We start from the raw sequence: 26617 nt of genomic DNA on the forward strand, positions 1-26617 counted from the left end.
AATGAAAGTTGCACTTCTGAACCCTTCACAATGAGAATTAAACCAGTGTCTGATTAAAATGCAGCCATGCTTCTAGAACTGAACAATGCCGATTACAAACTCTGAAAGGCGTTTGTCTTTTCTTAAGGGAATCTGTCACCCTACTCTCTCATCTAATTAGACTCTGCCCACATTTCCTTTGCTGCAGTGATAGTACAGGTGTCCAGATAAGTCTTTTGAATGTCTCATCCTTGCAAAAACAGGCATTCATCAGGTGGTTCAAACTGCATGGACCGGTGGGAAATTTCCCATGGCTTGTGGGAAATGAATGGATTTCTGTATCTTTGCAAATCTGAGCCTATCGCGCTTGACCTTGCTCTGGTGGAATGTACAGGCTGGCAAATCTCCAGAGCAACAAAAGATGGAGATTCTTAGTGCAAGGGTAATTGCTTTCTAGGAGCCGACACAAGCCGTCCTTTGGTAGAGGGAGAACAGCTACAGGGCAGCTATGCCATGTCCTGGATCCCCAGATTCAAAATTTGCTACGAGAGGGGGGTGCCAAGGAAAGGGTCCCTCCCACCACCTGAGTCAGAACCCAGACCATTCCAAGGTTCTAGATCAGGGATTCTCAACGTTGGGTCCTCAGACGTTTTTGGACTTCAACTCCCATAATCCCCAGCCCCAGTGGCTTTTGATTGGGGATTATGGGAGCTGAAGTCCAATAACATCTGAGGAACCAACGTTGAGAATCCCTGTTCTAGATGACACTCAGACAAACATGACCAGAGTAGGGGCCATGGTTATGTGTTTGCTGACACCAGAGATGGGACTAGCTAGCCGGTTGCCATTCCCCTTGTACAGGGAAACTAGCTCCATAACAACGGAAGGACAGGCCTTCCCATTTGACTGCACCATGTGCAAGTGGTGGAGAGCAGGCCATCTCGGCACTGGGAACATGGCATAGCTAGTGGCTGCTATTTCCATTTCCCAGATGTGCCTTGGGACTTCTGAAAAACCAAGGGGGGGAAGTCTAGAAGAGCAGTTAGTAAGGTGGTTACCAACCCTCCCACTCTCCAAGCTAAAAGTTGTTAGACATTGAGCCGGGTCTCACGATCACTGAGACCTGGTTTGGGGAGCAGACGATTCAGCCGCCCACACGATTGCCGGCTCCATGACTGAGCCAGTGGGGGCTGGAGTGTTCGGGGGCCACACAGCCCCCGGAAGCTCCAGTACACCCTGCGCAAGTGCGCAGGGCATACTGGGGAGATCCCCAAGGCGGGAGGCTGCTTTTCAGCCTCCCGCTGGGAGGCTACTCACGATTTTAAAAAACAGGTTTGCGGAGCACTCGCTCCGCAAACCCAGTTTTAGGAGTGGGCTACTTGAGTGGGTTACCTGCTCAAGAACCACCGGGCTCACAGCCAAGCCTGGTGGTTCTCACAGCGGCAGAGAACCAGGCTAGTGGAGGCTAGCCCCATTTTGTGCAATCGTGTGAATTAATAGCTTCTATATCTGCCCTGCCAGTATTTGGTACAAACAGCTGGCTTGACAGCCGCTAGAATTCTGCTTTTCAAGAGTTAGTCCAGAGTTTCAGACAGAGCAGTTTTATCTGGCAATACCAGAGACTGAACCTTCTACGTGCAGAGTGGATGCTGTTATTAACCTATAGCACCTCCCCTGTGTGGCATATTGTCCTAAGATAAATGATGCTCTCTCTATAACTGCAGGAGGAGTGCAATTCCCTCAGGGTGCTGCTCTTGCTCTTGTTGAGAATACTAAAATTAAGACCAGCTGGTAGTGTGGTATTTATATACTGCCCACTACCAAAGTCTAGACGGTTTACAGTAACAAACCAAAAACAAACAACACATTTAAAATGGATATAAAGTTTAAAACACAATCAACAAAAATTCAGCTAAAATCATCAAATAAAACTTCAACTAAAAAACTTGGCTGAAGAGATACGCCTTCCATTGTTTCCTAAGAAGGCTACAGGGATAGAGCAGCTCTAGGTTAGAGTGCTGGACTAGGACCAGGGAGACCCGAGTTCAAATCCCCATTCAGCCATGATATTAGTTGGGTGACTCTGGGCCAGTCACTTCTCTCTCAGCCAAACCTACTTCACAGGGTTGTTGTCAGGAGAAACTCAAGTATGTAGTACACCGCTCTGGGCTCCTTGGAGGAAGAGCGGGATGTAGATGTAAACAATAAAATAATAAATAATCTCAGCAGGAAGTGCGTCCCACAGCTACAGAGAAGGCTCGCCTTTAAGTCGTTGGCACCTTCAGACAAAGCACCTCTGAAGATCTTAATAGGTGGTGGAGTTCATAACGAAGGAGGCATTCTCTTACGCCCCTCCTTGCCTGCAGCTGAGGAGTCCAGCCTGCATTTTCCAACTTCCTGCTCCTCCTCTTGGTGACCCGAATCCCCAAAGTTTCAAATGACCCAATTGCTGGAGCCACTCAGAATCCCTGACTCGTAACACACCAGAGTGGAAAAATGCCAAGAGGCTGCCACAATATTCAACCACAGCGCACAAGCACAAAAGCCAGGCCATTTTTAGCTCTTCTGTTTGTCCCCTGACAAAGATCTCTATCCAGGCTAGTTGGGTTCCCCCCCTCCCCCCCGCTCCAGGAAAGCATCTTTGTACCTTGAAATTAAAAGCAAGGACAAACCTTTCAGGAAATTCTAAGCCAGCTGCTCCTTGCTGGGCTGCAGCCTTTCATGACAGACCACAAGCCCCTGTTTTTTCAAGTAACGACAATGCTGGGTGGGAGTGAAGAACTGCAGTGCAACCGTCAGAAAGACTGAGCTGGGAAAAGCCAGACTGAATTTTCTTGTTCTTTTATTTGATGATTGGGGGACACGGCGGGGGGGGGGGAAGAGGGAAATCGCAGCAAGAAAGGGTTGGTGATGTGCCTTTGTCTCCGTCTGTCTGCTTTTTGGTTTAAAAAGACATTGGCAGGCTTAAGCACTTCTCTTAACTCTGCGGCCACATAATGCTCAGCTTGGCCCTCAGACATGAGAATTCAGCTAAAAACCATCAGACTTCTCCTAAGCATGAATGTACCGTACAGGGAATTAAGACACCCCAAACAAAACCGTATTTAGTCAGGGCCTGCTGGCGAACAAGTACAATTCATGTATTCACGTCCCATCAAGCTCTTTCAAGTGCCACAAGCATCGCTTTCGAAGAGACCTTGCATCCCACACGCAGATCTTGGTGGAGGGAAGTTCTCCGTTTGTGCCAATCCCTCTAGGTACCCCAGTAGCAACTCATCCTAGGAGACCAGGAAGACACCAAAGGAGGAGCAGCAGCCTCTGCTTCCCAACAGCAGTTTGGGTGGCTCCTCTCTCTTGCCCAAGAGCCGTGCTGCCTGCAGGCTGGGCATTCACCAGGTAGAGCTGCGTGGTTAACTGTACAGCTCTACCTGATGAATGGTCAGCCAGCAGGCAGCACGAGAGGGAGAGGAGCAACCTGAGCTGCTCCTAGGAAGCAGGGCCAGCTGCACCTGCTTGGGCACTCCCCTGGGCTCACCAGAACGAGCCGCTACACTCCAACCACTACGCCAGCATAGCGTAGTGGTTGGAGTGTTGGATTAGGACTGCGAAGACCCAAGTTTGTGTCCCCATTCAAGAGGAGAGCTGGTCTTGTGGTAGCAAGCATGACTTGTCCCTTAGCTAAGCAGGGTCTGCCCTGCTTGCATAAGAATGGGAGACTTGATGTGTGAGCCCTGGAAGATCTTCCCCTCAGGGGATGGAGCCGCTCTGGGAAGAGCTTCTAGGTTCCAAATTCCCTCCCTGGCAGCATCTCCAAGATAGGGCTGAGAGAGACTCCTGCCTGCAACCTTGGAGAAGACGCTGCCAGTCTGTGTGTAGACAATACTGAGCTAGATGGACCTATGGTCTGACTCGGTATATGGCAGCTTCCTATGTTCCTATGAAACTCACTGGGTGATTCTGGGCCAGTCATGTATCTCTCAGCTTAACCTACCTCACAGGGTTGTTATGAGGATAAATGTACCATGTACACCACTCTCAGCTCCTTGGAGAAAAAGCGGGATAAATACATTAAAAAAATAAGTAAATAAAGACCCATGGAACAAACTGGGGGATGGGGGAGGTCTCCAGCACAAGACCCACTGAAAGGCATGGCAGCTACACACAGGATGACTACTACTACTACTACTACTACTACAAATATTTATATACCGCTTTCCAACAAAAGTGGTTTACATAGAGTAATAATAAATAAATAAGAGGGACCTGTCCCCAAAATGCTCACAATCTAAAAAGAAACACAAGATAGACACCAGCGACAGTCACTGGAGAAGAGCTGGTCTTGTGGTAGCAAACAGACAATACTGAGCTAGATGGACCAAGGGTCTGACTCGGTAGAAGGCAGCTGCCTATGTTCCTATTCTGCTGGGGTTGGAGAGGGCTAGTTCCTCTTCCCTTGCTAAATAAATAAAGAGAATCACCACTTTTAAAAGGTGCCTCTTTGCCCCAGTTAGCTGGGCTAGGCAACTAGGCCAAGTCATGTTGCAGTAGCAGTTTAGGACACCGCTGAAAGGCTTGCATTTCCTCCTCCTCCTCTCTCATGGGTCCTTCCTTTGTGGCTGAACTCTTAAGAATTTTCATATAAAAGCTGCTCCAGCAGTGGCCTCAGGGCACATCACCAGCCTTCTCTCTCTCTGTCTCACTGTTGGTCTGCGAAGCCACCAAGAGCAGCAATATCCCCCTCTCCCCACCCACCCCCACCACTGATATGAAATTGCAAGCTCTTCCATGCAATGAAAGACACACGCTTATCAAAAACCCCAAACAAGCCATACATATAATCCCTATGCATCAGAGCTTAGGGGATGGGGGTTACGCTCAGTGGAAGAGCACCTGGAACAGAGGAAGCTGCCCTATACTGAGTCAGACCATTGGTCTATCTAGCTGAGTACTGCCTTCACAGACTGGCAGCAGCTTCTCCAATGTTGCAGGCAAGAACAAGCCCTCTCAGTCCTATCTTGGAGATGGTGCCAGGGAGGGAACTTGAAACCTTCTGCTCTTCCCAGAGCGGCTCCCTCCCAAGGGGAATATCTTGCAGTGCTCACACATCAAGTCTCCCTTCCATATGCAACCAGGACAGACCCTGCTTAGCTAGGGGGACAAGTCATGCTTGCTACCATAGGACCTGCTTTGTATGCAGAAGGCCCCAGGTTCAAATCCTGGACAAACCTCAGCTAGCCGCTGCCACTCAGAATAGAGCATGAGCCAGAACTCAGTCTTCATGTTGGGCTGCGCAAGGCAGCTGCTGAGACACCATGTGCTGGGGGGGTATGGTTCAGTCACCAGAAAAGAACAAGGCGGGGAATTCAGTATCCATGCCCTGCTCCACACCAATTCAACACAGTTCAGCTTTAGCATTCATTTTGACACTGAGCAGCCTGGGTGGTGGGATAAAGCAAGATCAACAAGAGTGGCCGTTTGGCACAGAATCAAAACAAACCTTTATATAGTCCAGCATGGCTTCCTCCAGCCAGATTCCCCATGAGTCTTCCGAGGTACGACCACCCCATTTGTCTCCAAAACGTGATCAGAGGTATATTGCTGTTGTGGCTTAGAGCCACAGACCTTTCCTCCACGAATATGTTTAAGCCATCTAAGTTGGTGACCACTAAAAGCAAAGTTGCGCCCTCGAGTCACTGTCGACTCCTGGCGACCACAGAGCCCTGTGGTTGTCTTGGGTAGCATTGACTCCTCCCACGCAGTGCAAGATGATGCCTTTCAGCACCGTCCTATATCACTGCTGCCCAATAGAGGTATTTCCCATAGTCTGGGAAAAACATACTAGCTGGGATTTGAACCAGCAGCCTCTTGCTCGCTAGGCCAGTCATTTCCCTGCTGTGCCATTAGGTGGCTTGGTGACCACACCACAGCATACATACTGGTCTTTATTGCAAGCCCATTTCTTTGGCAACCTGGGTGAGTTTTCTGGACCGCCCATCACCTACCAGTGCTATATTTCATACTGTGTCCTGGGAAGAGAAGCTGGACCCAGATGCCATCTGCATGTCTGCTTCTCAGAATCCTAGAAGATGCAGCTAAGATCTTGGATACATGACCTGGGCTTTTCTGGCAAGCAAAAAGCAAGCAATTACTCTGTGTGTGTGTGTGTGTGTGTGTATATATATATACACACACACACGTACACAGATACACACACTGGAGGAAGATGGCCCCTGAGGCTGTCTCAGAAAAACAAATCTAGCAAAAGCTAGTTCATTTGTTGAACCTCTGCCTTGCCTCTTGTAAACACAGCGATCAATAGAGCGAGATGGATAATGTGCCAGAGGAACTCTTGATCCTGGCAGGTGTCCCGCTTTTAAGAGCCCTGTATGCAGTGGGGGAATTTAATTTATTGCATCTATTTATTAGCTCAAGGGATGAGGAGGGCTTGGCTTGAGCTTTTCTGGATGAGTCAGCAACGACACAAAGGTGCCCGGCCACTTGAGGGTGCTTGTATACCGTGTATTGATTTCAAGATGCACTCAGAGCAGACTATTTGCTCCGGCTACCGAGAATTATCCTCCCCAAAAGGGGGAAGTCTGCTGCTCGTGCTGCAGTGGAGGGACCTGAGCTGACTCACAACTCCTGTCCCTGAAACTGCCTGTCTGCTTCTTGCCTCGATTCTTATTACCCTCCAGCCTCAGCAAGAGCCCGGGCTGCAGGCGTGTGTGTGTTCAGGGGATGGGGAAGGTGGCTGCCAGTCCAAGTGGGCCAGAAGTAGGTGTGTGGTTCCAAACAAGTATGGGCAAGATCCCAGCGGGCAATCAGGGGAAAGGGCACAGGCATTTCGGCAGAGGCAACTTGGGCAGACTGAAGGGTAAGCACCGAGGTGGGGCTTTATAGGGCTTGATTGGCAAGGATGGACTTAAAAGTCATAGGAACATGGAAAGCTGCCTTATAGCTGATCAGCCTGTTTGGTCCATCTGGCTCAGGATTGTCTACACCAGGGATTCTCAGTGTTGGGTCCCCAGATGTAATTGGACTTCAACTCCCATAATTCCCAACCAAAGTCCACTGGGGCTGGGGATTATGGGAGTTGAAGTCCAATAACATCTGGGGACCCAACGTTGAGGAGCCCTGGTCTACACTGACTGGCGGAGGCTCTCCAAGGTTCCAGGCAGGAGTCTCTCCGGATTCAGGAATGCTCTCCTGGTGGTTATTCGCTCCTCGGTCTCCATCACGGACGGCTTTTAGAAAACATGTGAAGTCTCATTTTACCCAGGCTTTTATATTATTGTGTCTGCTGCTGCTTCTTTGTATTTTGTACAGTTCTTATGCTTGTATTTTAAATCTTTTTTAGTCAGATTTGTTTTATATTTTAGCTTAATATTTTAATGGTGTCATTTATATAGTCTTGTTTTTACTTTTTGTGTGAACCGCCTTGGAACTGTTTTAATGAAAGGCGTTTTACAATGTTAACAATAGATAGATAGATAGATATAGATAGATAGATAGGCAGGCAGGCAGCAGGAAGTGACCTCCACAATCGCTTCTGGCCCTCTAGGAACTGCAGGTATTCGGTTTTTTGTTTTCTTTTTCTTTCAGATGTATTGAACTGGAGCTAGTTTGTCAGTTGCTTGGACTGGCATAGAGGCTGTAATTTTCTGTGAGACTTATTTTTCAAAGGCTGCTCGGGTCTTTTCGGTAAGCTCTCTTACAGCATCCTTATCTGGTCTTTGCAGCTCAGAGTGGATACATGGGGTTTAACCCTTTCAAAGGAACACAGGAAGCTGCCATATACTGAGCCAGACCCTTGGTCCATCCAGCTCAGTATTGTCTACACAGACTGGCAGCAGCTTCTCCAAGGCTGCAGGCAGGAATCTCTCAGTCCTATCTTGGAGAAGCCAGAGAGGGAACGAAACCTTCTGCTCTTCCCAGAGCAGCTCCATCCCCGAGGGGAATATATTACAGTGCTCACATGTGGTCTCCAATTCAAATGCAACCAGGGCAGACCCTGCTTAGCTAAGGGGACAAGTCATGCTTGCTATCACAAGACCAGCTCTCCTCTCCTTTCGTATCCACAGATATTAAAATCAGGCGCCAGACACATGTGAATATGCGAATATAGAACCTGTGTATAATGAGGTTCTCCTATAACATGTCATTCACACTATGGGTCCGGAGACAATTTTCCAGCTCCATGGGGGAAGAAGTTTCATTCCCCATGACTTGGAAGCATTCACACAACTGATTTTACAGGCCTTCTCAACAGAGACTGTAAAAGCTGTTAAGGAAGCTGCTAAGCCACACTGGTAGACTGAATATTAATATTCAACAGGAAGCCACTTCTCTACTTAGCAAGTTTGTCTGTCAATGAATGTACAGGGCGTCAAAAAAAAAAAAAAATCAGGCTTCTTTTTAGGCAACTGCCAACTTGAAACCACGGGAGAACACCACACAACTCCACTCCATGAGAATTATGAAAGAGTTTGCATTTTATACATAGAATATGTACATCAGTTTTGGACATGTGGGTCTTATTCATGCAGATTCAATACAAAACTATTTACAAAAGAAGACTAAACAGCAGGACTGTTGCCAACGAACATACATTTGTTGGAAGCTCCAGCAATAAAGTAGTCCTGAAAAGAAGTGTTGGAAAGAGACCTATATAACAAGAAAAAGCCTTCTACAGAATGTGGATGCAGAATGCATTAAAACGCAATGTCGAATAACTATGGCAATATATACACAGGGGGGAAAGCGTCGCCTCGTCCACCTGCTTAGTTCCTTTCCAGACTACTGAAATTCTAGTCAGTTTTGCACAACTTTAGATAAGCAGCTGCCATCAGTTTGGTTCTGGTTGCTGGATTCGTTGGAAAGAAAATGTTATAACACGTGAGAACTACCAAGAAGTAGTTTGGCTTTAAAAAAAAGAAGGTGGTTTTTCAACAGACACCACCAGAGTTTGCAAATCTTTGCAATTAAACCCACCCAAATCCAGCAGTCCTTTTGTAGGGTGTGTCTATTTGCATTTCACAAAAAGGTTAGTGGTCCAATGGAGGCGCATCATAATTCTTTCGTTTCCAGAAGAGTTCAGGAATACAAGAGAAATCAACATTTCATAGTTATACACAAACACATCTGGAGTTTGACTCAACAGGGACACGCTCACATGGAGAAGTGAGCGTATGAATTGGGGGCTCTGCAGGATTGTGGCTGGAAATTTTTCAACCACTGAGGATCAACCCCAAGAAGCAGCCTCTGAATTCCCAGGAAGCCCTGTGCATACCTCATGAATATTCTCTGCACAGAGAGTGCACAGGAATCATATGGAAACAAAATTGACTGAAAACTGGCCCTAGGAGAACTAACAAAATCTGTGTTCCATGAGCAGATGAGTCAGCAAGATCAGGGACAGGTAACAATCGGTATGTTTCAACAAACAACAAGGGAAGGAATTTATAACCCACCCATTCCCTCCAATTAAGAACTATGATTCTGCATAATTTATCATACTTCCTTGAGTGGGGTGGGGAGTTGTAGTAAGGATTTTACATATCTATACTTTAACTTACTCTTAAGCGACAGGATCTCCTCTTCTGTCAAAGTGAATCTTGTCTTCATTTAAAAGGAATAAAAATCGTAATGCCTACAAAAGGAACATTCCAAACAAAGGAATAATAATACATCTAAACACAGGAGGAGATATTCCTATATACTTTTAGTAAAACCTGATAATTGCATTTTAATGCGGGGGGTGGGGTGGGGCTTACAACAGGGCCTGTAATGCTCCATTTACAATACCAGCTCCACTTAGAGAAAACATTACACTTCCTAAATACTTATACCAAGTGCATGTGGGCACACCGTTTAACTCTGCTTTCGAGAGTGAGGCAACAGGGTTTTTTGTGTCGGTGACTCAAGGCTGCTTCTTACAAGCTTTTACAGCAACCATGCCCTAGTTTAAAACAGCAATGCTTCCAAGTAGTCCTGAGAATGATAGTGGGGCAGTGCCCTCCTAGCACTATGGCTACAGCTCACAAAGTCCCTTGAGGAAAGGTGTTGCAATTCACACAGTTTCCCCACCGGTTTAAGCTGGCGGTATTTGTCTCCAAACACAGTTCTGATCAATTCCGCTGGATTGAGTCTACAGCCCATAAGAAGAATTTTTGTTTCAGAACTGCGAACTCCTTTCAAGGCAAGTTGCTAGTACTATACCCAGGAAACAGAATGTGTCTGTTGGACACTTCTGCCAGATACTCTGCTCAGAAATTCAGATATGCCACACCTTTACATGTTGGAAGCCAGCAGATTTGACCTAGCTGGGGATATGGGAAGCACACCCTTAGAAAAACAATCACTCTTAAGGGGAGAATGCCACTGTCCACCCATTACCTGGTAATCTAAACCATCGTCCACTTTGAGCCTGAAGAGTGTAGAGTGCTCCAGCTTGCCAGTGTCAGCACACCAGATCTAGGCTAGGTGCCAACCATTTTTGAAAACAAAGGGAATTTCACCTCTGACATATAGCATGGGTGGCAATTCAAAGCAACAACACAAGTCTGAAATACATTTGGCGTCGTGCAGTAGTAAGTTTGGGATCCTGCCCCTTATTTGTGACAAACAGCCAAGAAGAGGGGCCTCAATTTAGCAGGGGAGGGTGCAATGTCCAGAAAGAGATGACAGCACTCAAAGATCACGGGGCACAATGCCCTGCCTATGTTGGGGTCTGGCTCATTTTGTGCCCAGCTGATCCTCAGCCTTTTTTACTAAGCTGCACTGACATGGCTTATGATTCAAACATGGATCAACTGGGGGCGGGGTGGATGGGTAAGAAAGAAGATACAAGCACTAACTCCTGTTGCAAACATGAATCAGGGCCACATGTTACGCAAAGTTAACTGAAATATATAACATTTGAAACATTTGTGTGTTTGGGGGGGGAGTTATAGGGAAAGCTAAGTCTGTAGTTTCATCTAACAAAAATCTTGCTCTATTTTTAAAAATTATGATACAGTTTATTGTGCTTTTCATTTGGCCAAAACGACCTCTACAAAATCTGCCCTGTGTTTAAGACCCACACAAAAGTGTGGGGTGGTGAAAATACACAGGTCACATACCCCCTCCCCCACAGTTTGGGTGGCAACCCCAACCCACCCTGCAAACTGAACTATGCACAGCTACAACCGACACTTCACTTGACAGGAAGTTCTTTCGGTAGCAAATAAATATGAACAGAATAATTTGGACAAGGGTGAGGAAACAGGTTATGTGAATGTTGCACAGGCAAGAAGAAGTTTGGCTTCATCTACTTAATCTATACAAATGCACATGATGGGAAATAGCAAACTGAAAGGTTAATTCAAGAGGCATGGCAATTTGTATTTTTCTGTCACTCTCACCACACTGTTGGGCAAAGCAGGAGAAGCTCTTAAGCTTGAAAGAAAAAAACAAAGACTGGTTGCCTGACTGATCTTCAACGGTTCCCAAAGGCAGAGCATGGTTGACTCCCTTGTGATCAGCAACAGAGATGCAAAATCTGTTTTTACTGCAAGGGCATAGACGGCAACATACCGCGGCAACCTGCATTGGTAGAAGAGGCAGCATTACCCTGGGCCTGCAGCACCAACCACAGCTGCGGAGTCAGGCCAGCATCTCATCCCCTCCTGTGGTGCATGGCTGGACACTGCTCTCTCCGGGGTACAGCACTTCACTCCATCCCCCTTCTTATCCTTCTGGGCCCAGCAGGTGCTCACAACAGCCCTTTACCTCAACAGCAAAATGGTGGGAGAAAAGCATCAGGATAAGCAAAGCAGGGCACAGAGTGGCCCGTGCTGAGAAACTGATTGGCAGCCCAGGATTACTGACCATACAGTGCAGAGGAAATCGCTCAATGCCCTAAACCAGCAAGCTGTTCAATCATTTTGTAAACATTGAGAAATTGAACGATTCCAAGTCTCGGTTTCACTCTATGGCATTTCCTCTTTTTTTTTTTTTAAGTAACAGTCAGCAAGATGTGATATCCTGACAGTCACAATATAAACCTGAGATTTTTTTTTTTTTTGGCAGTTTAACCCCAACATCCTTAACTCTTAAGCTTCCATACAACTTATTTAAATCATTCTATATGTCATTGTTAGTCCCAGACATGGAAAATAATTTAAAAAGGGACATCCATTGTCCAACAATACATTAAAAAGTGATTAAGTATCAAATTAAATATGATAAATAAAAGTATATTTACATTTTCTCCCCTAAAAAAAAAATCAAACCTAATAAATTCAAACTGTGCAAACTGAAGAACATCCAACACTCAGATGTTAGTCCTTTAAACTTCACATATTACCAACCTTACAAAAAACCTAGTATTTAAAAATACGCATTGCATCTATTGAGCCAAAAGAATTGCAAAAATGTTTTAAGACTAGTAAAAGAGTTATCAGTTACACAGGCACTTCACATGTAAACAATCTACAGTACAACTTAAAAAAAATATTTTGGCACCAACCTATAATACTGAAAAAACCCCACACCATTTGTCCTTTATAGTGTATACTATCATCATCCTCTCCCCCCCTCCCCCACGCACAACTAGATTACTGGATGGTACAACAGTAAGACGTGCACGAGATGAGGAGCACAAATCTTTTGGAAACTGGTAAAGATGGGTTACATGATTGACCATCCAGATTTCTGCCACCATGTTGTAGTGATGTGTTCTGCAACATAGATACAAATGATAGAAGCTTCTTTTAGTGGAAAGTTTATATTTAAGAGCTGTCCTCCTACAAAGTTTTTAATGTGGACCTGTAGGGAGTGCACTTAAATGGCAGCAACTGAGGGAGACAATTGCATGTTTTTAAAAATGCGTAGTCAATGAGCCAACAATTGGTTGGAACTCCCTGACACATCTCTCTCTAAAGCTGTGTACTTGTGTCTCATGAGTGCTGCAAATCCAAGGAGGCCTAACAGGGCAGTGTTTTGTTTGTTTGCTTTAAATAATAATGAAACAAGAAGACATCTTGAAGTGATAATGGGAGAACTCAGTACATGTACTACCTGGAAAGAGAATCTGATGATCTCAAAATCTCTCATGGCTCTGAATTAGACAGTCAAGCAAGCAGTACAGTTCCTTCCTACTCTGGGTAACTGTCAGTTTGACATGAAGGCTTTGTCTAACGCATTTGGCCCGCAAAGATTTGATGGCTTGGAGTGTTCCTCTGGAGGAAGTGGAACTGGCTGGGATCAATCCACATCCACACACATCATCATGGCAAAATGCTGGTTCTCCGAGAGTCTTTCTACAGGCAGGAAAGCTGCGATGCTTTCGAGGAAGGTATCTCAAGAAGAGCCTGTACTGTAAGTCCAACTTTCACAAGACCCCTTTCTTCCAAAATATGATGAGGCAGGCAAAGTCTTTCCTGGGAAAGGAAGGGATACATATCTCTTTCAGTTTCATTCAGGGCTGCTGCATGAATGTTCCAAATCCTTGCTTCTCAGCTCACCAATATTCCCCACCACTCTTCTGTACATCTTGAGAACATGCAACTCTGATGTCTGTTTCATTTCAATTTAAGAGCTATAGCAACAAACCATTTCTAACAAAAACAAATCCAGACTGAGAGGGCAACATTTACATTTAGAATGCAAAGTGTTTAGAATCAATATTTGGGATCCAAAAGGGAGTGTTCTTTGGGAGTACTCAAGAGCTTTGGCCAGTGAGATTGTCTGTTTTCCCCTCCTTTGAACAGCACACATCAGCCCTGCTATGCACCATGAGCTGCTTCTCAAGAGCCTCACAATTCCACTGCATCTGGACATATCTAGAAGCTACTGACATTCTTTCCTCCAACTCCATCTCACAGTTCCCACTTCAATGCAGGGCAATCTCTCCTCTAAACTGCCAGTTTGAAAGTTCTGAAGCATCTCTCCTAGTTTATCCTATTCAAACAAAGAATGGAATTGACATTTATTCTACTCTATGCAAGCCTATACTATTAATTAAGAGTCTCTACAAGATCAGGAACAACAGTATCAGCCTAGCCTGTGATCATGATTGAGCAAGAGAGAGCGAGAGAGCGCGAGCGCGCACATGCACACAATTACCTGTGGGACACCCAGTTTTTTACAAGCATCAAGGAAGTTTTCAACATTTCTTCGGCACTTTGCCATGCTGAGTTTAGGCTGTTAAAGAAAATACAGATCATCATTATTCACACTTAACACACAAAACCTGAAAATCACGATGAACATTTCTACACAAATTTTGCTACCCCATAGACAAAATACTAATTGAAATTATTGGGTTGTATCTGAAAGTTAACTACTATTGAGCACCACTGAAATCAATGAGAAGTTAGATGTCATTAACTTGGTTTTTATTTTAATGAAATTGAGCAATCCTAACTTTCTTGGGATAGGACCTATGGTCCTTATGTACACAAGATGCTGATTTGATGCACTGTGAAAGTGCCTGGGGAAAACCAGAACATGTACTCTATTCGCGTAGAGTAGGGGTTCTCAGCCTTGGGTCCCCAGGTATTAAACTACAACTCCCACAATGGAGACCCAAGACCGAGAACCCCTGAAGTTGCAAATATGCAGTTTACTCACCACAGCTGGTGAGGGGACATGAATACTGGCAACAGATCGAGGTCTTATATGATTGGCTAAATGGCACAGAACCACGCCATCCATCAATGCTGCTCCGATGTCATCTGGCAAAATGACCTTCAACCGTGACTCGAGATTCTGTTGTAAAGTAAGATAATGCTCATAGTCAAGACAATTTTAGAGTATATCAGGTTTTACATTTTCTGTGCTGGCTTTAAAAAAATGTGCAATTGAACACACGTTATTACTCTGCAAAATAAAGGGGAGTTGCCCAGGGATCCCTTTTAGATTGAAAAATTACATTGCGCAGCTGCTTTATTTGCTCTCTCTCTTCCCTTAAGTGCTCCATTTTCCTTCTCATTGTGAATCCAGGGTCTACAGTACTGTAGTCCTGACGGGAACGGCCAAAAGCTGCAAAATGAGAGGGGGGAATTTGAGATGGTTTACTTTAAAGACAGAAAGAACACACAGGCCAGCATTTGAGAAAACCACTTGTAGTAAAAAAAAAAAAAAAAAATGTTTAAAGCGACATTTCATAAAAACGAAGACCGATCCCATATCACGTGATGACTGTATTGAGGGAAAGCCTTTCACAGGGTTTCAGAATTCAATGTTGTCTATTTGCAAAAAGCAACAAAAAGCAGACACATGTCTCTTTTTTATTTTTAAATGGTTAAATTGTTTTAAGTTTTTTCTATATGTTTTTACCTTGTTTTATGCTATTGTTAACCACCAAGAGACGAAAGTTTGGGTGGTGTACAAATTTGATGAATGAATAAATAAATGAATAAATTATAAGCTGACTTGGCATATGTAGCCAGCAGTGTTAGAGCAGTAACACTATAATGATTTGGCAGGGGGAAAGAGAGATTCATGGCTGGGACAACAAGCCAAGCATACTGCTTCATCCCAAGTAAGAACATCAAGCCCAGGCTGGTCTACTTCAACAGTAGCTCTCAAAAACCTTTGTCAGAGGCACACAGGAAGACCTCTGCCCGAGGGCCATTTTCCTGGAGACTGAACCTGGGACTTTCTGCCAGGAAACCACATGCACTACAGCTCAACTATGGACCCTCCTCACTACACTTAACATGCAAGTCAATTATATGAGCCTATCCAGGGCCTTTTCAGATGAGGCAGCAATTTATTTAATGGCCTTCTGTACACACGTTAGAAGAGTTCCAGTGTCATAACACACCCAGAACTCCACCTGGCCTGTAACCCCACTCATTGATTCAGAGATCCCTTGGGAACATTTTGATGCCAGCATTGGCTATGTTGACCATTTTGTACAGTCTGCAGTTTTCAGTATCTTTGCATCTTTTTTCAGATAGCTACCTCCACACAAGTTTCAGCAGAGCAGCTAATGATCACCTACCACAGTGCTTCGTCTCTCGACTGCTGGATTCTCTTAAGATCAATGACAGAAGACTTTAATGACACTTCTTGAAAATCTCAGCTTATATGCCACCGCAGAGCAGAATGAATCTCCTTTGCAACAGCAGTTGTATCCCTTCACCGCCTTCTAGTTCTAAGCAATCTGTTTTCTACACACCCCTTACAAGTTTAGCATGTGGAACAGTGCCTCACCTGATCTGGGCTTCAGTCCAAATGGACCATGAGAACTGCCATCTGCCCTTTCATAGTCCTGCAGGACAGGGGAGACAGGGAGAGGTTACAAGCTCATTAAGCACAACTGAACACACACCAGGGGATGAGGCAAGCGTCCCCTCCCAACCTAAAAAGGATTGCTTTGTTTTCTAAACTAGCTGGAATATTGTAACTGGGAAGATGCTAGAGCAAGACTGCCCACTTGTTTTTCCTCTCTAGGTATGGACAAGAGGCACCGAGAGCTTTCCAACAGCAAGTTGCCATGTACAAGCTTCAAGAAGATGAACAGCAGCTGACACAGGCCGCTTTCAAGTGGAGTGAACTCCTTGTCTAAACGGAAAGCAGCAGTTTAGGACATTCCACACAAACATTTAGCTAGGCCAAGTTATGCTCCAACGCTACAAGGAAGAAAGTGTTCTCTAAATATTTTTCTTTCAAAATCCATTCAAATGATTTTTAAAAAGGAAAATATAGCCTCCAATAAGGTAAGGTGGGGTGTTTTGTTTTTGTTTCTTTCTGTCTTTGAATTTTAGCCTGTGTATAATATAATTCCAGATAATTCTTCAAAAAGATTCCTATTGTGTAGTCATCTCAAATTTTGCAAAGAACGACATATTTCAAATGCAGCCCATACTGCAGCAAGGTAGCAGATAGAGAAAAATACTTGAAATACACACACAGACACACAGAGACAGACTTGTACCTCGGACGACACAGGAGACTGTGGGGACACATTAGTATTATCACTGTCTTGCTAAAAAGAAACCAAAAAGATGGAATTATAAAATGAAAGTTATGACTTTAAAAAAAGGTATTGGCATGAGATTATGAATAAGCATGCACACAAAATGTATTCCTTTTCTTATGTACATGTATGACTTAACATGTATACACACACACACCCAAAACAGACATGCTCAGCTATACTACAATGAGAAATTTTCTCCTATTGGGGAGTATCAAAGCCTTGATCCTAGGAAAACTGTTGCTTATTGCACATTAACCACTACAATACTTGGATATTACAAGATAATAGTCAGCCTGATGTCACAGTTGCAATTCTGCAGAGTATCTCCACAGATTTCCATGGCCAGCCAAAGGAAGCAAGCAGTGGCAAATCCCCTCTATGGCTCTAGTCCTCACTTGCTGGACTGCGGACAATACCGACATCAAGGCTATTGCTGTCCAGAGGGTCAAACACACAATTTCAGATTTCTAAGAGCTTTTAAAAAATGAGATCCAGTTTCAATCTTCCCGAATTCCTGATTTTAAATCCAAGACATCCATTATACTCCTTTACTTGAACACAAGTAGAAAAAATGGTTGGAACAACTGGATGTTACTCTGAGCACTTCAGCATCAGAAAGACAAGCATCTAAAGATCTAACCCAGCTGGACTAGCAACTCTGTCGGCTAACCTCCAAGAAGGGACAACACTAGAGTCTTTAGTCATGTCATCAAGTGTATGTATAGCTCATCATTAACCATTTAGATTTTAATGCATAATTCCAAGAACTAGCATTTCATATTGGCATTATGGAAACTTAAAGACCTACTATAGTACATGAAGCCTATAGATCAGGGATTCTCAACATTGGGTCCCCAGTTGTTATTGGACTTCAACTCCCATAATCCCCAACTAAAGGCAACTGGGGCTGGGGATTATGGCAGTTGAAGTCCAATAACACCCGAGGACCCAGCGTTGAGAATCCCTGCTATAGATGGCTCTTCAGAAGCAGCCATCTCTCACGGGCTCTAGATTTTGCACACATGGATCTAAGGTAGGATTACAACTGATATGCAGTCCAACATTTCAATGAGATAGGCACACATTTCGCTTTCCTAGGTATTGCTTTCTTATAAAACTCCTAACTCACCTCGTCAATTTCATTTCCACTTGAACTCTTCCGAGAAGACTTGTACTGAAAAGCAAATGGTTTTTGTTTTATAAACAGTTATGCATTGTGCATTTTATCCAGTCCAAAGGTAATCCGCTTGAACTGCAAAGCAGTCATTGCCCTACAGACATCCCTCAAGTGTGCTGGACTCTGATTTTTGTAGCCACAGCCCGTGTGCAAGGAAACACTCTTCCCTTTCTGCCTAGTTACATTTTCCATGTTGAAAAACACTTCCATGGGTTGATTCACACAATTTTTATGGTAGCGACTGACACTACAGAAAGTTCCCATGAAGGAGATAAGCCTTGCCTGGGCTGTGCCTCTTCAGAACACTGGTGAGGAGGTTTCATGATTCAACCTTCTTCTATTCTAAAAAATCCTCCTACACCAACACCCATGCCTCAGGGAGAAGGGTTCCCATCTAGCCTTCTAACTAGACCACAGCCCCAGTTATCTTCCAACTGCTTTCAATTTTGCAGATATAGACTTAGTGAAGACAGAACGTAAGGCTGGGGAGCTGCTGTGTTCACTGTATTCATCTTTTTGAGAAAGACCCACCGTCATGGCTGAGGACACTTCAATCTGCGAGTGCATTAAGCCACCACACACACACACACACACACACCCCTCGGCCATATTAAATCCCAACATTTAAACATTTGAGCTGCCTCTGGCACCTGTATGGAATCTACTTTTCTCCCACATGACTCTCCCACATAGTACTTCTAGAAAGCAGATTTGGCAATGGCCATAGTACAGCACAATGGATACAGGCTGTTTCATTGCACTGCTCTTATGACCCTTGCACACTGAAGTGCCATGACTGAAACCTCTGGCAATGCCAGTTTTGTTGTGGAGAACAGCCTGTTTTTCAGTTCAGTTTGAAGCTTAAGCACAGACATTTCTATTATATTCAGTGGTGCCATACAAAGGCTTTTAGGCTCAGAAAGGAGACACACAGTGCCATCCTATGGTCAACTCTTACTTTCAGGATTTAAACTGTTTCCATTTCTAAAAGCCTCTAAAGTCTCATTATATTAAGCAGGGGGAGAGCCACTTGCCCTATTAAACCCCAGCACAGCATCCCTCTGGTGTCTGTTGCTGGTGTCTGTTTTGTGTTCTCTTGATATGAGCCCTTCTGGGACAGTGAAACCATCTTCCTCTTTTTATTCTCTTTCTAGGTAAACCACTTTGAGAACGTTTTTGTTGAAAAGCACTACATTACTAATACTAATAGTAATACCAATATATGAAAGATCCAAAGCCCTTAATATCAATTTAGGAGCTAGGCCTGGAAAAATTCCCCACATCCTCAATATAATCTTATTCACCTAAATAGCCAAACAAATCTACAAAATTTGGATAAGTCTACAAAAGTCTGAATAAATAACAGCAATGCAGGAAGGAAGATGTAGATGGAGGGGGTAGGTAAGCACATATTCTAAATATTTTACCCAGTATAAATGTGAACCACCTCCTTGAGCAATGTCTTCCAACAGGTAATAACCATACATCTGTTATCCAGTGTTCTGACATGGTGTTGCAGGTAAATCAAGATAAATAGTTCAACATAATTCATGTAGGGAATTGACTGTGCCAAGGTGTGGTGAGAATAACTCACCTCAGATTTTTTTTTAAAGTTAAAGGTTTGGACAGATTTTTGCAAGCTAGGAGAACTTGTCTTGTGACAGCAGGAATGAACTGCCCCCTTTGCAAAGCAGAGTCCACTGTGGTTTGCATTTGGATAGGTGACTATATGAAAGTGCTGTAAGAGGATGGGGCCATAGCTCAGTGGAAGCTATGCATGCTTGCATATAGAAGGTCCCAGATTCACCCCATGGCAACTCCAGGTAGGGCTGGGAGAGACTCCTGCCTGAAACTCTGGAGCTGCTGCCAGCCAGTATAGAAAATACTGAGCTAGACAGATCAATGGTCGGACTCAGTATAAGGCAGCTTCCTATGTTCCTGTGGTATGTAAGAGCAGCCATGAGCTACGAGAGCCTCCATGCTCAAGAAGCCTCTATGGTTGGCCACTGTTGACTGCTGGCCTAGCTGGACCTTTGTTCTAATCCAATTCATTTAAACACATTTCCCTGTTGCATTACAAGAGCCTTTCTTTTCAATATTAAGCTGTCTTTTAAGCTACTCCACCCCAATGGATTAAAGTTACTGCATCCCAAAGATGAGACCCCCAATTTGTTTTTGCCTTCTCACAAGGCTTCCCTCATCCTCTTTTGCTGTTCTTCTCTCCTAGCATTCACTTTCTTTTCTCTTAAAAAGAAGTTGACATCAATTTCTGCTGGAGAATAAATCAAACAAGTTTACTGTTTTCCTGTACTGTTTTCTTCAAACTAAAAAATGGAAAATTTTACAGTATCTACACTGAGCTTAACCTATTTCTGGAGCAGACATTATTGTCCTTGGAGTGCACACATGGGAACATGGTCATTTAAGAAAGATGATGGCTGAGAGATGCAAAATAGCACTTTAAATTACACCAGATTTTTGAAAGAGGATGAAGACTAGTAGAATTGACTCAATGAATGAATTTTCTCACTACACACTCAACTTGTACAAGCAACTCCAATTATGTGGCACTTAGCTTTTTCAAAGCACAAAGTCCTTTTCGGTTGTCATCTCAGTTTTCAGATCACAAAAAATGGGGGTCTTTATTCTCACTGTATAAGTGGGGAAACCCAGGCTGAGCAAGAGCTAACTTGCTCTTCAGTGGACCCAAGGTCCAAGTCCCAGTATCTGAGCAAAAGTCAAACACTGGAGCACACAGCATATTCATTCTCCCTTGTGTAACCTCCAAGTGAAAACTGCCCCAAATGTGAACACAGGCAGAGCTCAATATTTGCAGGGGTTACGTTCCTGGCTGCAGCTGCAGATACCGAAACCACAAATATCGAGGCATTGGGGGCTATGAGATTGCGAGGGTTAGGTTCCTAGTTGGCTCAAAAATGGCTAAAAATCAGCCAAATTATAGGGGGGTAATGTGTGGGGAGAGCTCCTTACCAGGCTTTGCTGCTCCCCAAATCACGCTGTGCCCCAGAATGCCCCCAAATCAGCTGAAAATTGCCAGGGGGAGTTGTTTGTTTTTTCTTTAAACGGGGCCATTTTGATGCTCCGAGAGACAAACTGGCAACCAGAAATGACCTCTGCGGTCATTTCCAGACACACCAACGTGCAGATACATGGGGTTGAGGCGTCCCCCTGCTTATTCTGAGGTTGGGTGTCTTTTGCCCAACCACAGATACACGAATCCACGGATAATAAGGTTTCCCTGTATTCGAAAAACATTCATCCACAGTAACTTCATAAAAGCAGCCTTCACAAGGTTAATATGCAACATGATTAGAGTGCAGGGTTAGGACGAGGAAGAAATTTCAGAGTAACACGGGTTTCAGTTTGTTTAAAAAACCAGAACTACCTGTAGTCTGAAAGAAACATTTAACAATTTAATTGAGCTGTTGTAAAGCAGCAGCTTTCTGCTAAAGGCAGGATTCCATTTTAGTAGTTCTTTATTTGTTGGCGTTTGAAGAGGAAGGCCTGCCCACCTGCCAAGACAGTAACTACCCACACCCACAATTTATCTAAAAATAGACAGAAAGATAGATTTAGGCCAGGAACCAAATGAGACATTAGGCCAGCCACCATAATGGAGTGACATACCTTGAAATACTCTCTTCTGATTTGCTTGCTCCGCCTCCTCTCCTCATTCTGCCAGATAATTGGCTGCATGTCTGGCCAGTGCTGCTCATCCGACTGGTCTTTTTGATTCCCCAGCGACTGAGACAAAAAGAGATCACCTTAAAATACCAGGGAAGCAAGATCTAGTACAGATAAGCAGTTCAGAGTTCACTGTGTGTGTTTTCTGATTCTCAAGGTGCTCTGCCAGAACCAGCCCTTATGAAAATTAAGTGGCCCAAAAAGGAGCTTTGACAAATGCTATGCTAGAAAACTAGTTACTATCATGCCGAATCAGATTTGGAGAAGAATATGCTTAGTAATTCTTATCAGTAAGAATAACTTACACTTCCCACTAAGAAACTCTGTATTTGGAACTAATTTTTTTCCTGAAGTCCTATATATGAAAATATTTTTGTACAGAATTTTCAAAAAAGTCCACCAAAATTTTATCATTTAAAAAAACCCCACAGAAACTAAACACAGAGCAGCAGCAAAACGGCCAAAGCCCCACTTTCCACTTCAAAGCTCATCAAGAAATAGGCTTCATAGTTCTTCCAAAAACCTAAAGGAGTGGCTCTCCTTCCAGGAGGAGGCTCCACAGTGTGGGAGTGATCACTGAGGAAGTCTGGACCTGTCAGAATTATGGTACAAGCAGGGCCTGCTGACCACCTCCAGTTTGCAAATGGGCTTGACATATAGAGATTACTGGAGGAAAATGGGAAGGGAAGAGTTGTCACTACTAAAATATATGAAAACAGCTTCCATTTAGACTGCACTGATGTTCTCCTACCCAAGTGGCCCTCAAGCAGGTGCTGAGAAGCAGACAGAAGAATACATGGTGGCGTGGAGACAGCAGAGACACATGGAGAGGTGTCTTTTTAAAATGGTCCCAGATGTCTCCATGGGGACAGCAAGCCACTCATGCACCAGTTCCCCATACATGTTGTACTGGATTCTCAAACAATCCAACAGGGGTTTTAAGTTGCAGTTGTGACTAATAAGACCGTATCTGGATATAACCACCCTTTAAAGGAATCTGGTCAACACTACTACCACAACCACTACCACTATTTATATATCGCTTTTAAACAAAGGTTTGCAAAGCAGTTGACATAGAACAACTAACCACACAAGCAAAACAGTCCACTTCCCAGAGAGAAGTTTAATGCTTGCATATCTCCACATTACCTGCCAGCCATATGGGGATGATGGAGAGTTTGCTTCATCTGCTGAAAGGCTGTGTTAAAAACAAACACTGTTTACAACACTGGATAATTTCCCTCTTTTACCCGGGTTACTGGAACGAAGGCAAGCAACTTACAATTAGACGCAGAACACCCCAAACAGTTTAACCTAACAAAAACAAGGAGAAAACATCCAGCAGCTGTAGGTGACCACTTCCAGAAAGCTTATTTGCAATACTGATAAAACTGACTCTGGAGAACCACAATATTTTGGCTACTTCCAGTAAATAAATGCTAGTATTGTTATAACTGCAACCAGAGCCTCCAAAGATCAGGTACAGTAAGGTAAAGGTAAAGTTGTGCTGTCAAGTTGGTATCAACTCCTGGTGACCACAGCGCCCTGTGGTTTTTCTTTGGTAGAATACAGGAGGGATTTACCATTGCCATCTCCTGCACAGTCTGAGATGATGCTTTTCAGCACCTTCCTATATTGCTGCTACTGATATAGGCATTTCCCATAGTCTGGGAAACATACCAGCGGGGATTCGAACCGGCAAACTCTTGCTTGCTAGGCAAGTTACTTCCCCGCTGCGCCATTAGATGGCTCCAAGGATCAGGAAGCATACTCCAAAGGAAACCAGGTTTCAAGTAGGATTGCTTTTGATGCTTAGCTTTTAGACAACTGAACTCCTGAAGTTGTATGCTTCGCAATGCACAGAAGTGTCAGTTTTAATGAATAATGAGCTCTGCTAAAGAGCTCTAAAAACTTATCACCAAAACTAATTGTTTTTTCTCAACTTCTCAGAAGCTAGAAAGTCTTTTTCAACGACTTGCTTAAACACATTATGTAGATACATATTAGCTGTTAACGCCAACTACAGAAAGCTGGTGCTGTGCTGCAATTCAACACAATCTCTATAGAAGGCTGTCAACATGCAGTTGCAAAGGTTTATTTTTTAAACCACAGTTATGCCTTCTTTTCTTTCCTCCAAAATATATCTGAAACCTTTGTTCAGATTTCACAGGCACTTGCATTCTGAACCCCACCAGCCTACTCAAGAACACCCATAAAGGTGATCTCAAAAGAACACCCTCACTCTATGGAGCAACCATTTAGCATCAACTTCTGCTATCTGAAGGCATGTGGAGCTTTCAAGAGAGAACATATTTCCAGAAGAGTCTTTATTTTCCATCCCACACATTGCTCATGACACATAGGTTTCACCCCACATTATTTTAAAGCTGAAGAATAAATACCTTTTTTCTGATTCCACAGTCTGTTTTGGTCGGTTTCTTGTGCTTGCCGAGGTGGAGTGATTAAGAAGTCTAAAAGCAAAACACACACACACGTGCATTTGAAGCCACGAACACCATGTGCCGACATGGCTTACTTTACATTTCATTTAAATCATTTCTCAATCTCATTTTTACTGAAACGCTGAGCAGAAAACCTGTAGTCTTGTGCACTTGGGTTCTCTTCTCTCCATAGGTTACCTTCATACCATTTTCTTTTGTTTGCATGCTTTAGGGTTTGCACCCCACTTCCCCATTTCACAAGCAAACATTCAAGGTTGCTAACAAGTTAAAGGATACGGCAATATTTATCTCAACTCATTTGAATCCAATTGCTTTGGGATAACATGGCTGGAGGCGGAAGTAACAGCAAGAAACACTGTGAAATATTCATCCTGATCAGACGACTTGTGAGGAAGTGCAACAAGGTACCATGACTAGATGGGCAATGCACAATGAGGAAAAAGGTTTCAAACAGGAAAGATAATAGAAGGAAAGGCTGAGAGAAACAGAAGGTGAAGAGTGTTCACCATTATTGAAGCATTATGCTACCATACTGTGGAGGCAGGCCACAACATCCCACTAGGACGCTTTTGATCTTGTAGTTGAGTGATACAAGATGTCTATTAGTGCATCCGACAAAAGCATATGGAGAAAGCCCTGATAAAGCCGCCATATCTGTATAGGATGCTGGAATAAGATGCTGCCATACAGAAGCTTATTTTGATTGCATGGGCTAGGATACAGACTAAGCTAGTCATGACTCAATGTCAATGAAATAAATGAAGAGGCTTGTGTAACGTCATTTCAATGGGACTTGGTGAAGAGTATCTTAGTCTGGATCCTACTCACTCTCTGTAAATGAAAGGTCCACATTTTAATTACAGTTATTCATTACTCCTATATGAAATCTCATTACTCTCTAGCCTCAAAAGATTCCTATATTATTGGAATTTCAAAATACTTGAAATTTTATTTTGAAGGAATTCTTGCTTGGGTTGCAGAAGCTCTAACCTCCATTTCTCAAATGCATCTTCACCAACATAGCAAGAATGCTGTGGGAAACACCTTTTTGGTCCACGTGCTGCCATGTGATATTTCTGAGCCAGAAACACAAAATACCTTGAGGCGCGTCCCGCAGCCCTTGTCCTCTGGAAGAGCTTTTCACTGAATGAAGTTCTATAGCTTAATGGCCTCCGTCTGTATTCGCATTTCATGTACACCAAAACCCAAAGATGAAGGAAGGAAGCAATAAAGGTTGACAGGAGAGGACAGGGAAGTCGTTAGTATAGTAAGCAGAAAAGAATAAGAGGATAGCTTTTATAGGGTTAAAAAAAACCAAACCAAAGTGCTTAATGGTGAGTTGTGAATTGTAATTTTTTTTTTGGGGGGGGGAAGATGCAAGTATTTGAGGATTTTGAGTGATCAGACTAAGTTTTTTTTTTTAACCAATTCTAACATGTTTCCACACACTAATTCTTATTTCAATTACAAAAATAATTCAAGTACACTTTTTTTAAAATCAAGGTATTTGCTGCTTAGCCAATTTCAGTTCATTATCTCAGCCCCAACTTTGCTCATACACATTTTAAAGTGCACAAATTTACACAATTCTTAAACTCAGAGAAGAAAGAAAATCCATGCATGTTTGCCATAACCAAACCTCAAAGGTTTTGTGAACTTCGGTGCACACACAAGTAATTAATTGTCAAATTTTAAACACCTAGGAATCTTTATTCAAAATGCTGCCAGGCAACTTACACATACAGTTTAGCCTACTGCTGCGATCCATAAGCAAAATACCTGTTTTTCTGTTCTTGTTGCAATAGCTGGGCAGCAATTTTCCTTAGGTCAGTCACTTCCTTCAATTCATCCTCCTCCTCTGCCAACAGCTCTTCTTTCTGGACCCTAAAAACAAATATTACCACCAGCATGTCAGGACAACAACAGTTAAGAACCAACACATCCTAGTCTATTAGTTCACTATCCATATGCCAGGTGCCCTGTCTTTCCAATACAGGTTGAGTATCCCTTATCCGGACTGCTTGGCACCAGAAGTGTTCAGGATTTCAGATTTTCCCAGATTTTGGAATATTTGCATAATGAGATATCTTGGGCATGGGATCCAGAGTGCCAAAACAGACGCCATCAGAGTAGGTGCCAAACTGAGCAAGGAGTGGAGATGGGGCGGGGGGGGGGGCGGCTTTCCCTTTTCCCTCTAGCGTCAAAGCGAGATCAAAAACATTAAAAAGCTTCATTATAAAAACAGAGCCTTAATTAGAGAGAATTACAGACAAAACCCCTGTCACTAACAGCCTTCTGAAATCAGTAAGTTTTGACTGCAAG

General features: G+C 43.6%; 1 protein-coding gene across 16 annotated transcripts in view; it reads right to left on the reverse strand.

The window, feature by feature from the left end:
• Positions 1 to 8451: 8451 nt before the first annotated feature.
• Positions 8452 to 26617, reverse strand: part of LRCH2 (leucine rich repeats and calponin homology domain containing 2) — a 41813-nt gene continuing 23647 nt past the window's right edge. For 2 of the 16 annotated variants that reach the window (XM_053273830.1, XM_053273835.1), the window contains exons 11-22: positions 26075 to 26179; positions 25394 to 25471; positions 24236 to 24304; positions 22983 to 23031; positions 21777 to 21893; positions 18081 to 18125; positions 16907 to 16957; positions 16183 to 16240; positions 14894 to 15003; positions 14593 to 14730; positions 14086 to 14163; positions 8452 to 13400 (exon numbers count right to left, since the gene is read on the reverse strand). In XM_053273830.1, coding sequence (XP_053129805.1) covers positions 13281 to 13400; positions 14086 to 14163; positions 14593 to 14730; positions 14894 to 15003; positions 16183 to 16240; positions 16907 to 16957; positions 18081 to 18125; positions 21777 to 21893; positions 22983 to 23031; positions 24236 to 24304; positions 25394 to 25471; positions 26075 to 26179 — 1018 coding nt within the window. In that variant the 3' untranslated portion in view covers positions 8452 to 13280. Of the gene's footprint in view, positions 13401 to 14085; positions 14164 to 14592; positions 14731 to 14893; positions 15004 to 16182; positions 16241 to 16906; positions 16958 to 18080; positions 18126 to 21776; positions 21894 to 22982; positions 23032 to 23115; positions 23148 to 24235; positions 24305 to 25393; positions 25472 to 26074; positions 26180 to 26617 lie in introns of those variants that run through there. The other 14 variants (XR_008311630.1, XR_008311627.1, XR_008311628.1 and 11 more) reach the window with 14 other exon arrangements.

This window comes from Hemicordylus capensis, chromosome 11, assembly GCF_027244095.1.
Source record: "Hemicordylus capensis ecotype Gifberg chromosome 11, rHemCap1.1.pri, whole genome shotgun sequence".
NCBI classification, from domain to species: Eukaryota; Metazoa; Chordata; class Lepidosauria; order Squamata; family Cordylidae; genus Hemicordylus; species Hemicordylus capensis.